This window comes from Eubalaena glacialis, chromosome 13 (genome assembly GCF_028564815.1).
Source record: "Eubalaena glacialis isolate mEubGla1 chromosome 13, mEubGla1.1.hap2.+ XY, whole genome shotgun sequence".
NCBI classification, from domain to species: Eukaryota; Metazoa; Chordata; class Mammalia; order Artiodactyla; family Balaenidae; genus Eubalaena; species Eubalaena glacialis.
Genome location: NC_083728.1, coordinates 16,392,902 through 16,405,669, shown reverse-complemented (window position 1 = coordinate 16,405,669; position 12,768 = coordinate 16,392,902). Strand labels below are relative to the sequence as shown.

The 12,768-nt window shown below is 46.6% G+C and overlaps 1 protein-coding gene across 4 annotated transcripts in view; it reads left to right on the top strand.

Moving 5' to 3' along the window:
* Positions 1-12,476, top strand: part of PKIG (cAMP-dependent protein kinase inhibitor gamma) — a 102,335-nt gene extending 89,859 nt beyond the window's left edge. For all 4 annotated transcript variants that reach the window (XM_061207818.1, XM_061207816.1, XM_061207815.1 and 1 more), the window contains 2 exons: positions 8,559-8,732; positions 11,743-12,476. In XM_061207818.1, coding sequence (XP_061063801.1) covers positions 8,582-8,732; positions 11,743-11,822 — 231 coding nt within the window. In that variant the 5' untranslated portion in view covers positions 8,559-8,581 and the 3' untranslated portion in view covers positions 11,823-12,476. The remainder of the gene's footprint in view (positions 1-8,558; positions 8,733-11,742) is intronic.
* The last annotated feature ends 292 nt before the right edge of the window (positions 12,477-12,768 follow it).

Genomic DNA, 12,768 nt, shown 5'->3' with positions numbered 1-12,768 from the left:
TCTTTTCTCTGTCTACTACAGGACGCCTCCCTGTCTCCCCTGTCTGATCTTTGAGTGCCCCTAATTTATTCTTTAGGTGTCTCTTCTGAGCTGGGTGTTGTGGGGAGATGTGGTCTAGCCCTCCATAGCGGCCAGCCCCTCTTTTCACACAGCGCTCACACGCACAGACACACACACACACACACACACACACACACACACACACTAGTTACTGAGCCCCACCCTGGCTGCTTTCCAGCTGCTTCCTGCCAACGTCAGTTACTTTCTGAAAGCGTTGAACAATAACTTGGGCTTATAAAAACTCCTACCATTATAAAAATTTAGTCTTAGAAGTGAAAGTTTCCCTTAGACACAAAGTACCACACTTGGCAAGGTTTTTTTTCTTGTATCTGCTATCTTTCCCCATAGAAACTGGGTTTTCTTTCTTTCTCTTTTTTTTTTTAAATTGAAGTATAGACTTACAATGTTGTGTTAATTTCTGCTGTACAGCAAAGTGATTCAGTTATACATATATACATTCTTTTTTCATATTCTTTTCCATTATGGTTTATCATAGGATAATGAATATAGTTCTCTGTGCTATACAGTAGGACCTTGTTGTTTATCCATTCTGTACATAATAGTTTACATGTGCTCACCCCAGCCTCCCACTCCATCCCTCCCCCAATCCCCTCCCCCTTGGCAACCACCAGTCTGTTCTCTATGCTTCTGTTTCATAGATAGGTTCATTTGTGTCATATTTTAGATTCTGCATATAAGTGATATCATATCGTATTTGTCCTTCTGACTTATTTCACTTAGTATGATAATCTCTACTTGCATCCATGTTGCTGCAAATGGCATTATTTCATTCTTTTTTATGGATGAGGAGTATTCCATTGTATAAATGTATCACATCTTCTTTATCCATTCATCTGTCAGTGGACATTTAGGTTGTTTCCATGTCTTGGCTATTGTGAATAGTGTTGCTATGAACATAAGGGTGCATGCATCTTTTTGAATTATAGTTTTGTCTGGATATATGCACAGGAGAGGGATTGCTGTATCATATGGATCATATTAGTTTTCTGAGGAACCTCCATACTGTTTTCCGTAGTGGCTGTACCAACTTAAGTTCCCACCAACAGCGTAAGTGGGTTCCCTTTTATCCACACCCTCTCCAGCATTTGTTATTTGTTGACTTTTTAATGATGGCCATTCTGACCGGTGTGAGGTGGTACCTCATTTTAGTTTTGATTTCCATTTCTCTAATAATTAGCAACGTTGAGCATCTTTTCATGTGCCTATTGGCCATCTGTATGTCTTCTTTGTAGAAATGTCTATTTAGGTCTTCTGCCCGTTTTTCGATTGGGTTGTTTGTTTTTCTGTTGTTGAGTTGTATGAGTTGAAACTGGGTTTTCTTTAAGGTGTTGTTTTGCAACCTGCATTTTGAAATTAACAGTTTATCTCAGACACTTTGCCATCAGTACAGGTCCATCTGGTGCAGGGTATTTTTTTGTGAATACTTTATAATTCGTTTAATGCCTAGCCTTTTGAGGGACGTTTGGGAGCTTCCCTAGCACTGACCTAGGATGTGCAGTAAACATCCTCATACTATAAAGAGCATTGGCATTTGCCTACGTGTGTCTAAAACTGGAATTGGCTGGGCCCATCTCACCTAGAGGACCGTGAGCTCCTGGTCAGGCCAGTGGCTTAGACCCCCCCGTCCCTCACTAACTCAGGGTGTGCCAAGTGGCCAGAGTCCACAGCCTGACTTGTGTGATTTGATTGCCTTCAGGAAATCATAGGTGCTCAAAGAGAGATACTCGTATTCCCCTAGCAGATTAGCCTTTTAAAAAAAATATATAATAGCAATACCCATTGTTGACAAGGGTGCAGATAAACGGGCAATCTTACAGGCTGCTGGTGGGAATATAAATAGGAACAGAACTGAATTTATGTTTTATTTCCTCATCTTTTTCTATTATTATAAATACCATTATGTCATTCAGGAAAGCAACTTGGAAATGTATCAAAATATGTGTCTTAAATATTATTTCACCCTTCCCTTTAGCTTAGCAATTCTACTTCTAGGAATTACTCTAAGGAAATAATTAGACATAGGCACAAATATTTACATAAAGACCTAGTGCTATCCATAGTGATGGAAAATGGGAAAGTGCCTCCATGTTCATTTTTAGGGGACTCATCAAATATATCATGGTGCATATACAAAAATCATCTAGAGGGAACCTTCATGACATGTTTTAGGGAGTTTCAAACAGTAAGCTATAAAATACAGTGTACTATAGTATGATCTCACAAATCCTTTTTTACATGTATATGGCTCTTCTTTATATATGTGGTTCTCTTCTTTTCTCGCTCAGCTGTAAAATCAACCAGCAGGGCTATTAACCACCATCTCTGTAGCAGTAACTCCTAATTTCCTGTCTTTCCTCCCAACCCATCCCCCATCTCATGAACCATCCTCCATCCACCTACTTATTCATGTCAGGAAGCTCACTTCCCCATCAGCCAAACACCAAGTCCTGGTGATTCATCCTCCAGATTACATCTAGAATGTGTCTGTCCATCACCACCTCCTTCCTTCACCCACCATCTTTGGTTTTTTTTTAAACTTTTTATTTTATATTGGAGTATAGTTGATTAACAATGTTGTGTTAGTTTTAGGTGTACAACAAAGTGATTCAGTTATACATATACATGTATCTGTTTTTTTTCAAATTCTTTTCCCAGTTAGGTTGTTAGAGAATATTGAGCAGAGTTCCCTGTGCTGTACAGTAGGTCCTTGTTGGTTATCCATTTTCAGCACAATTCTTTTTTTTTTTTTTTTAAGTAAGGTTTTATTTATTTATTTATTTATTTATTTTTTGGCTGCATTGGGTCTTCGTTGCTGCGCGCGGGCTTTCTCTAGTTGCAGCAAGCCAGGGCTACTCTTCGTTGCGGTGTGCGGCCTTCTTATTACGGTGGCTTCTCGTTGTGGAGCATGGGCTCTAGGCACGCGGGCTCAGTAGTTGTGGCTCGCGGGCTCTAGAACACAGGCTCAGTAGTTGTGGCGCACGGGCTTAGTTGCTCCACGGCATGTGGGATCTTCCCGGACCAGGGCTCGAACCTGGGTCCCCTGCATTGGCAGGTGATTCTTAACCACTGTGCCACCAGGGAAGTCCTATCCATTTTAAATGTAGCAGTGTGTGCACGTCAATCTCAAACACCCTAACTATCCCTCTTCCCCACCCTTCCCCCCTGGTAACCATAAGTTCATTCTCTAAATCTGTGAGTCTGTTTCTGTTTTGTAAATAAGTTCATTTGTATCTTTTTTGATTCACGTGTAAGTGATACCATATATTTCTCTTTCTCTGTCTGACTTACTTCACTCAGTATGACAATCTCTAGGTCCATCCATGTTGCTGCAAATGGCATTATTTCATTCTTTTTAAAGGCTGAATAATATTCCATTGTATATATGTACCATATCTTCTTTATCCATTCTTCTGTCGATGAGCATTTAGGTTGCTTCCATGTCTTGGCTATTGTCAACAGTGCTGCAGTAAATACTGGGGTGCATGTATCCTTTCGGACCATGTCTTTCTCCGGGTATATGCCCAGGAGTGGGATTGCAGGATCATATGGTAGATCAAGTTTTAGTTTCTTAAGGAACCTCCATACTGTTTTCCATAGTGGCTGCACTAATTTACATTCCCACCAGCAGTGTAGGAGGGTTCCCTTCTCTCCACACCCTCTCCAGCATTTGTTGTTGGTGGATTTTTTGATGATAGCCGTTCTCACTGGTGTGAGGTGATATCTCATTATAGTTTTGATTTGCATTTCTCTAGTAATTAGCGATGTTGAACATCTTTTCATGTGCCTCTTCATCTGTATGTCTTCTTTGGAGAAATGTCTACTTAGATCTTCTGCCCATTTTTTGATGGGGTTGTTTGTTTTGATGATATTAAGCCACATGAGCTGTTTGTAAATTTTGGAAACTAGTCCCTTGTCGGTGACATCATTTGCAAATATTTTCTTCCATTCTGTGGGTTGTCTTTTCATTTTGTTTATGGTTTCCTTTGCTGTGCAAAAGCTTTTGAGTTTAATTAGGTCCCATTTATTTTTGTTTTTATTTCCATTACTCTGGGAGATGGATCAAAAAGGATATTGCTGTGATTTATGTCAGAGAATGTTCTGCCTATGTTTTCCTCTAAGAGTTTTACAGCATCTGGTCTCAAATTTAGGTCTTTAATCCATTTTGAGTTTATTTTTGTGTACAATGTTATAGAATGTTCTAATTTCATGTGTTTACATGTAGCTGTCCAGTTTTCCCAGCACCATTTATTGAAGAGATTGTCTTTCCTCCATTGTATAGTCTTGCCTCCTTTGTTGTAGATTAATTGACCACAGGTGCGTGGGTTTATTTCTGAGCTTTCTGTCCTGTTCCATTGATCTGTATTTCTATTTCTGTGCCAGTACCATACTGTTTTTATGCCTGTAGCTTTGTAGTATAGTCCGAAGTCAGGGAGCCTGATTTTTCTTTCTCACGATTGCCTTGGCTATTCGGGGTCTTTTGTGTCTCCATACACATTTTAAGATTTTTTGTTCTAGTTCTGTGGAAAATGCCATTGGTAATTTGATAGGGATTTCATTGAATCTGTAGATTGCCTTGGGTAGTATAGTCATTTTGATAGTATTGATTCTTCCAATCCAAGAACACAGTATTTCTTTCCATCTGTTTGTGTTGTCTTTGATTTCTTTCATCAGCATCTTATAGTTTTTGGAGTACAGGTCTTATACCTAGGTATTTTATTCTTTTTGATGCAGTGGTAAATGGGATTATTTCTTGAATTTCTCTTCCTGATCTTTCATTGTTAGTGTATAGAAATGCAACAGATTTCTGTGTATTAATTTTGTAACCTGCAACTTTACCAAATTCTTTGATGAGCTCTAGTAGTTTTCTGGTAGTGTCTTTAGGATTTTCTATGTATAGTATCATGTCATCTGCAAACAGTGACAGTTTTACCTTCTCTTTTCCAATTTGGATTCCTTTTATTTCTTTTTCTTCTCTGATTGCTGTAGCTTGGACTTCCAAAACTATGTTGAATAAAAGTGGCAAGAGTGGACATCCTTGTCTTGTTCCTGGTCTTAGAGGAAATGCTTTTGGCTTTTCATTGTTGAGTATGATGTTAGCTGTAGGTTTGTCGTATATGGCTTTATTATGTTGAGGTATGTTCCCTCTAAGCCCACTTTCTGGAGAGTTTTTATCATAAATGGGTGTTGAATTTTGTTAAAAGCTTTTTCTGCATCTATTGAGATGATCATATGGTTTTTATTCTTCAGTTTGCTGATGTGGTGTATCACATTGATCGATTTGCTGATATTGAAAAATCCTTGCGGGGCTTCCCTGGTGGCGCAGTGGTTGAGAGTCTGCCTGCCAATGCAGGGGACACGGGTTCGAGCCCTGGTCTGGGAAGATCCCACATGCCACAGAGCAACTGGGCCCGTGAGCCACAACTACTGAGCCTGCGCATCTGGAGCCTGTGCTCCGCAACAAGAGAGGCCGCAATGGTGAGAGGCCCGCGCACTGCGATGAAGAGTGGCCCCCGCTTGCCGCAACTGGAGGAAGCCCTCGCACAGAAACGAAGACCCAACACAGCCATAAATAAATAAATTAATTAATTAATTAAAAAAAAAAAATCCTTGCATCCCTGGGATAAATCCCACTTGATCATGGTGTATGATCCTTTTAATGTATTGTTGGATTCAGATTGCTAGTATTTTGTTGAGGTGTTTTTTTTGTTTTTGTTTTTGTTTTTTTGGCTGCATTGGGTCTTCGTTGCTGCGTGTGAGCTTTACTCTAGTTGCGGCAAGCAGTGGCTTCTCTTTGTTGCAGCGCACCGGCTGTAGGCTCGTGGGCTTCAGTATTTGTGGCTCGTGGGCTCCAGAGTGCAGGCTCAGTAGTTGTGGCACATGGGCTTAGTTGCTCCGCAGCACGTGGGATCTCCCCGGACCAGGGCTCGAACCCATGTCCCCTGCGTTGGCAGGCGGATTCTTAACCACTGGGCCACCAGGGAAGTCCCTGTTGAGGATTTTTATGTCTATGTTCATCGATGGTATTGGCCTGTAATTTTCTTTTTTTTTGTGGTATCTTTGTCTGGTTTTGGTATCAGGGTGATAGTGGCCTCACAGAATGAGTTTGGGAGTTTTCCTTCCTCTGCAGTTTTGTGGAACAGTTTCAGAAGGACAGGTGTTAGCTCTTCTCTAAATGTTTGATAGAATTCATCTGTGAAGCCATTGGGTCCTGGACTTTTGTTTGTTGGGAGTTCTTTAATCACAGTTTCAATTTCAGTGCTTGTGATGGGTCTGTTCATATTTTCTATTTCTTCCTGGTTCAGTCTTGGGAGATTGTATCTTTCTAAGAATTTGTACATTTTTCCAGGTTGTCTGTTTTATTGGCATACAGTTGATTGTAGTAGTCCTTTTCTTTTTTTTTTAGGCTGAACTGGGTCTTAGTTGCAGCACATGGGATCTTCGTTGTGGCACGTTTAGTTGCGGCATGTGGGCTTCTTTGTTGCGACATGCATGTGGGATCTAGTTCCCTGACCAGGGATAGAACCCGGGCCCCCTGCGTTGGGAACACGGAGTCTTACTCCCTGGACCACCAGGGAAGTCCCTGTTAGTAGTCTCTTATGATCCTTTGTATTTCTGTGGTGTCGGTTGTAACTTCTCCTTTTTCATTTCTAATTTTATTGATTTGAGTCCTCTCCCTTTTCTTCTTGATGAGTCTGGCTAAAGGTTTATCAATTTTGTTTATCTTTTCAAAGGACCAGCTTTTAGTTTCATATTGTTTTCTTCGTCTCAGTTTCATTTATTTCTGCTCTGATCTTTATGATTTCTTTCCTTGTACTAACTTTAGGTTTTATTTGTTCTTCTTTTTCTAGTTGCTTTAGGTGTAAGGTTAGGTTGTTTATTTGAGATTTTTCCTGTTTCTTGAAGTAGGATTGTATTGCTATAAACTTCCCTCTTAGAACTGCTTTTGCTGCATCCCATAGGTTTTGGATCGTTGTGCTTTTGTTTTCATTTTTCTCTAGGTATTTTTTGATTTCCTGTTTGATTTCTTCAGTGATCCATTGGTTGTTTAGTAGCATACTGTGTAGCCTCCATGTGTTTGTGTTTTTTACAGTTTTTTTCTTGTAGTTTATTTCTAATCTCATAGCATTGTGGTCGGAAAAGATGCTTGATATGATTTCACTTTTCTTAAATTTACCGAGGCTCACTTTGTGGCCCAGCATGTGGTCAGTTCTGGAGAATGTTCCATGTGCACTTGAGAAGAATGTATATTCTGCTGCTTTTGGATGGAATGCTCTATAAATATGAATTAAGTCCATCTGGTCTAATGTGTCATTTAAGGCCTGTGTTTCTTTATTGATTTTCTGTCTGGATGATCTGTCCATTGATGAAAGTGGGGTGTTAAAGTCCCCCACTATCGTGTTACTGTTGATTTCTCCCTTTATGATTGTTAGTATTTGCCTTATATATTGAGGTGCTCCTATGTTGGGTGCATATATCTTTACAATTGTTATGTCTTCTTCTTGGACTGACCCCTTGATCATTATGTAGTGTCCTTCCTTCTTTGTCTCTTATAACAGCCTTTATTTTAAAGTCTATTTCGTCTCATATGAGTGCTGCTACTCCCACTTTCTTTTGATTTCTATTTGCATGCAATACCTTCTTCCATCCCTGCTTCACCCACCATCTTCTCACACCTGAATTTTTGCAGGAGCCCCCTAGCTGGCCCCCATTCAGGTCTGCTCACCTTAGGTGCCAGAGTCATCTTTGAAAATGGTAATCTGAACATTCATGAGCCTCAACCCCTCAGGGACCAAATTGAAGATGTGATCGGGCTCCTGCCCAGCTCAGCAGCATCCTCGGTGTCTTGGCCCCTCTCCCACAGTTCCCCAGCCCATGGCTCTTACGTTTCTTCCATCCCACCATGCCTTTGCTCCACAGAGCCTTCATACGTGCTCTTCCCCTCACTCCTTGTCTAGACTCCTTGTCTATCTATTCCTCCTAGGATCTCGGCTGAAATGTCACTTCCTGACCCCCAAGCCTTGGTCAGGCCCTGGTAGTCACTCTGGTACCCTGCCTTCTCCCTGGAAGTCCGGAGCACTGTGGTAATTACTTAGGTATTAGGTAATTACGCTAAATGACCCAGTAGACTCTAAGCTCCCCGAGGGCAAGGACCACGGCTGACTTGTTCGTTGCTGCATCTGTGGCCCCTAGCCAGTGCCTGGTACATGGCGTTGATAAATGTGTAGATAGTTATCATGAACTTTACTTAGAGAAAACACAAAAGATGTTCTTTAAAACGGTGGTGGTGGCTTTTGGGGTATAAAATTATGCATGACTTCCTTTGTTCTTTGTACTTTTCTGTGCTTTCTGTTTTGTTGTCAGCGAGCAAGGCAATAACTGTCAGTTTGTCAAAAGACATCAGTGCCGGGCCCCAAGCTGAGTCTTCTGTGCAGGATGCACCAGGGTTCACCTCTGCCCTCCTGCCCTTGTCCCCACAGGCCTGAAGAGCGATGCGACAGGCATGATGGAGGTCGAGTCCTCCTACTCGGACTTCATCTCCTGTGACCGGACGGGCCGCCGGAACGCAGTCCCTGACATCCAGGGAGACTCCGAGGCCGTAAGCGTACGGAAGCTGGCTGGCGACATGGGCGAGCTGGCCCTCGAGGGTGCAGGTCAGAACCCACGGGCACTCTTGGGTTCAAGCACTCCTGGTGGAAGACCCTCTTCTGGGCTCCGGGACTGGCCTCTAAGTTCTAGCCTGCCCCCTCTTTCTCAGAGAAGAAACTGGATTTAAATCAGGCCCCAGGCCCATGGTCAGTGGCAGAGGGCAGCCACTCCCTAGGCTAGAGGGTGCCAGCGTCTCAGGCCGTGAGGACCCTCTGGCCAGGCATCCCGGTGCTTCCCTTTCCCCTCAGCCTCCCCATCCACCCACAAGCCCTGTCAGTTCTCCTCCAAGGTCCCTCCCCAGTCCCTCCGCTTCTCTCTGTCCCCACAGCCACCACCTGGCTCAGGCCACTCCCAGCACCGCAGTGGCTTCTGCCCGGGCCTCCCTGATCCACCCCCGCCCCAACCCTCCTGCTGGACAGCTGCCAGCAGGGTTCATTTAAACCCCCTGTCCCATCGTGCTTCTGCCCCTGCGTCCACCCCCCTTCATCTCACGGTTTCCTCTGCTAGAATATTCCTCACCAGTCCTGGCTGCCCGAGGAACCCCACCCTCCCTCCCCGTGCCGTCCCGTCAGCAGTCCGTCAGCCCTCCCTTGTCCTGCGGCCCGAACTCCTCACCAGGCGTGGGAGCCTCCCCGGGTCCGACCCTGCTCCCCTCCAGCCTCTGCTCCCATCTTTCTCCCCTGCGCCTCTGGTGCAGCCTGAGGAAGGGACTTCTGTTTCTTGAAAGTCCCTGATGGGCCTTGCCGCACTCTCCCTCTGTCTGGTCCTGCCTGCCCTCCCCTTGCTGGGCTGGCTTTTCCTCTTTCTTAGAGGCCCAGACCGCTCTGCTGAGAAGCCGTCTCCAACCGCCTCCCCCTCTCTGGCAGGGGAGGCGCCTCTTCTCTTGGCCGCCTCCACAGCCCCCTGAGCACAGGGCCTCTCCTCTGGGATCCGCATCCTGGGCCCTCGGTGCCTGGTGGCGTTTGGCACCTGGCAGAGGTGCCTGGTCAATGGCTGTTCACTGACCAGCACGCCCAGCTGCCACGCCAGGCCTGCTGCCAGGGCATCTGCGTCTGCTCTGGTGAACGGTTTTCTATCTCCTTCAACTCAGTGTAGCCGCTCATCCACCTACCCAGGCCCTCTAATGCCGGCTCCCACCCCCGTCCGATTCGAGATCCCTGCGGTACCTGGTGTCCTGGCAGCTGTCTGCCAGGGTGACGGACAGTGGAAAGGGGGACCTGAGGAAGGAGTGGTGCTCACCGCAAGGCAGCGAAGTGCTCCTGGTGCAGTGCAGGCCAGAGTGGCCGAGGAGCCTTCCAGTAGGCCCTGCAATGAGCAGCTTCCGCTGGCACGTCTGCGAGCCGTGCTCAGTCCAGCGGACTCACCAAGGGAGTGGGAGTACAGAGAATACAGGTTCTGATCCTGCGGGCCCTGGAACATCTATTTGCCTAAAGCTCCCGGGAAACTGATGCAGAGCCCGGGCAGGGGAGGAGGAGCCACAGCCTTTGCCTGTCCTGAGGCCTGGCCACCAGGCCTCCCCAAGTCATGTGTGTTAACGCTCCCCAAGCCCTTTGTGCACGAACCTTTGTCTTCTCTGATGTTTCCTTACGTGGGGAGCACAAACATTTCCTTACTTGGCCGAATAATGAAACATAAACAACCAGCAGGGCATGAAGGAACATGAACGCACTGCTTGGCAGCATGTGACCGGGAAACTTTCTGAATCATGCTGTGAAACTGCCCTGCGGGAGTCCCAGGGGTGCTGGTTGGAGAGGAAAATGCTTGGGACCTCTCTGTGGGCCAGAAGAGAGCTGGGGCCTGCACAGAGGAAGCCTTGCCCCTGGCTGAGCTGTCCCATGTGCCAGGTGACCACAGAGGGGTAGGGATGTCATCATCCTCACTTCATAGATCGGGAAGCAGAGGCTTGGAGAGATTAAAATTGCCTGAGGTCCCACAGCAAGGAAATGGCAGAGCGGTAGTTACTGCGGAATTTAACGAAAATATTCTTGCTCGCCAGGGTGGGAGGCTTCGGACCAAATAGGGCATCACAAACTGGGAAATCTGCCTGAAGTGCAGTCTAATTTGTCAGGCTTCCAGTGGGCCAGAAGGACCCTCTGGGATCCGGCCTTTGCTGCCAGGACAGCTGCCAGGACACCAGGTACCTCGTGCACGGGCCCTGCCCCATGATAGGAGGTGACCTGAGGCGCAGGTGTCCAAGTTCTCCCTGCACCCCTCACTACCACCAGCCCCACCTCTGAAGCCAGCTGCCAGGGCAGAATGAGGCGGTGTCAGTGATGGGTCTTTACAAACCCTAGAGAGCGCTCCTTTAGGCGGCAGCCTTCTAGTTAGTGGAAGGGACACTGCTCCCTCCACTGTTTGGCTCTCAGGCAACTCGGTTCACCTCTCTGAGCCTTGTTTTTCTCATCCAAGTCGTATCGTGACCCTCATCACACCTCCAGGCTGCTGTGTGACTGCATGGAAAGTATTTGCCAGTCTGCAGCCTCAGGATCTGGGTGCAGGGTAGTTTCTCCCTAGTCACGTGAAGGGCTTAGCCTAAGGATGCAAAGACAGAGGCCAGAGAGGGAGATGGGGGTGGTGTGGTGGGGACACAGCACAGTGAAACAGCCACGGGCTCCACCCCAGCCCCTGCTGCAGGCCACCCCTGGTGCTCCCCTGGGCTGGCATCTTCTGACGCCCTTCTCTGTCTTACAAGAACTACCGTTTGCCGAGCACATGCTGGGACTCTAGACACCCCACACAAATATCCTGACCCTCACCAGCTACAAGCATCCATCCGTGATCCTGGCCTTTTCTTCACTTTAATTATACTAGTAACAGCGCAGGCACATTTTCTTTGTAGAAATTAAAATGTTACAGACTAGGCTAAAGTTCCCTTTAGCTACCACCCCCCTCCCCCAATCCAGCTCCTGTCCTGCTCCCCAGGGCTTATCCACTGTTACTGCTGGGGCTGGGCCCCTCTAGACCTCCTTCTGTGCATTACGTTTGTGTATATGCTCCTTTCTCTCTCCTCTGCAGAAGGACAGGCGGAGGTGGGCACCCCAGACAAGGAAGGCAGCAATCAGCCCAAGAGCAGCGATGGGACCACCTCATCTTGAACATGACCTTGCCCGAGGAGGCTGGAAGAGAGACGCGCCGTGGACGGAAAGCCCTGGCACTGGCCCGGCAGCCTTTCCTCTGAGCAATGTGTTCCAGGCAAGCCAGGCCAGACTGAAAGGCAGCCCCAGAGGCTCCCGTGGCCCCTACCCTGGGAAGGCCCTCTGCCCACACCCCCAGGCTCCACGCTCCCACCACCTCCTCACTCGCCCGGGGTACACTTTCAAGACACTGTAACCACAGGATGTTATTTATTCAGCAGGTGCTGGGACTCGGGGGCTGGGTCCTGCCACCTGGGTGAACAGCCTGGGCAGGGACCGCATTCTAGCTCTGCCCCCTCTTCTCCAACCCAGCCAGCCTTCTGTGTCAGGACCTTCTTACCCCTTTTTTAAGAAGCACTTTTAAACTTTTTAGAAACTTTAAACCTTTTCTCAGCAGAGAGGGAGGGAGCTGACAATTTACCTTTTATTTTGGAAGCCATCGTAAGTTAAACTTTTTGACCATCTATGCAGCTCTGAGGTTCCCTCATGGAGCTTCACAGATCTATTTTTAGGGAAGGGATCTTGTGCTCAAAACTCTCTGATTAACTCTTTGCCCTTTCTACCAAGATAAGTGACACCTAGGACCCAGGAAATAAATGCTGATGATTTGTGTGATAGGTTTAGATGATTATTTCTCCTTTAAACAACAGCAAAAGCAGGGGCTGGGCCTTGTTTCCCCAAGGCCATGATTAGCTGGGACCCATCGCTGCCCCAGCCTTCCACGGAATGAAGTACCTGAGAAGATGCTGGGGTACCGCGGAGGCCGGCACCACTCCTCAGGCCAGTATCTGAGGAATCATCTTCCATCTCACCCTCTCTCACCCCAGTTCACAGCTTTGGGAACCCAAAAGGAAGGTTTCCCCCCTTAGGACCTAGAGTAGGAGGGGGTTAAGAGTTCAGGGAGCAT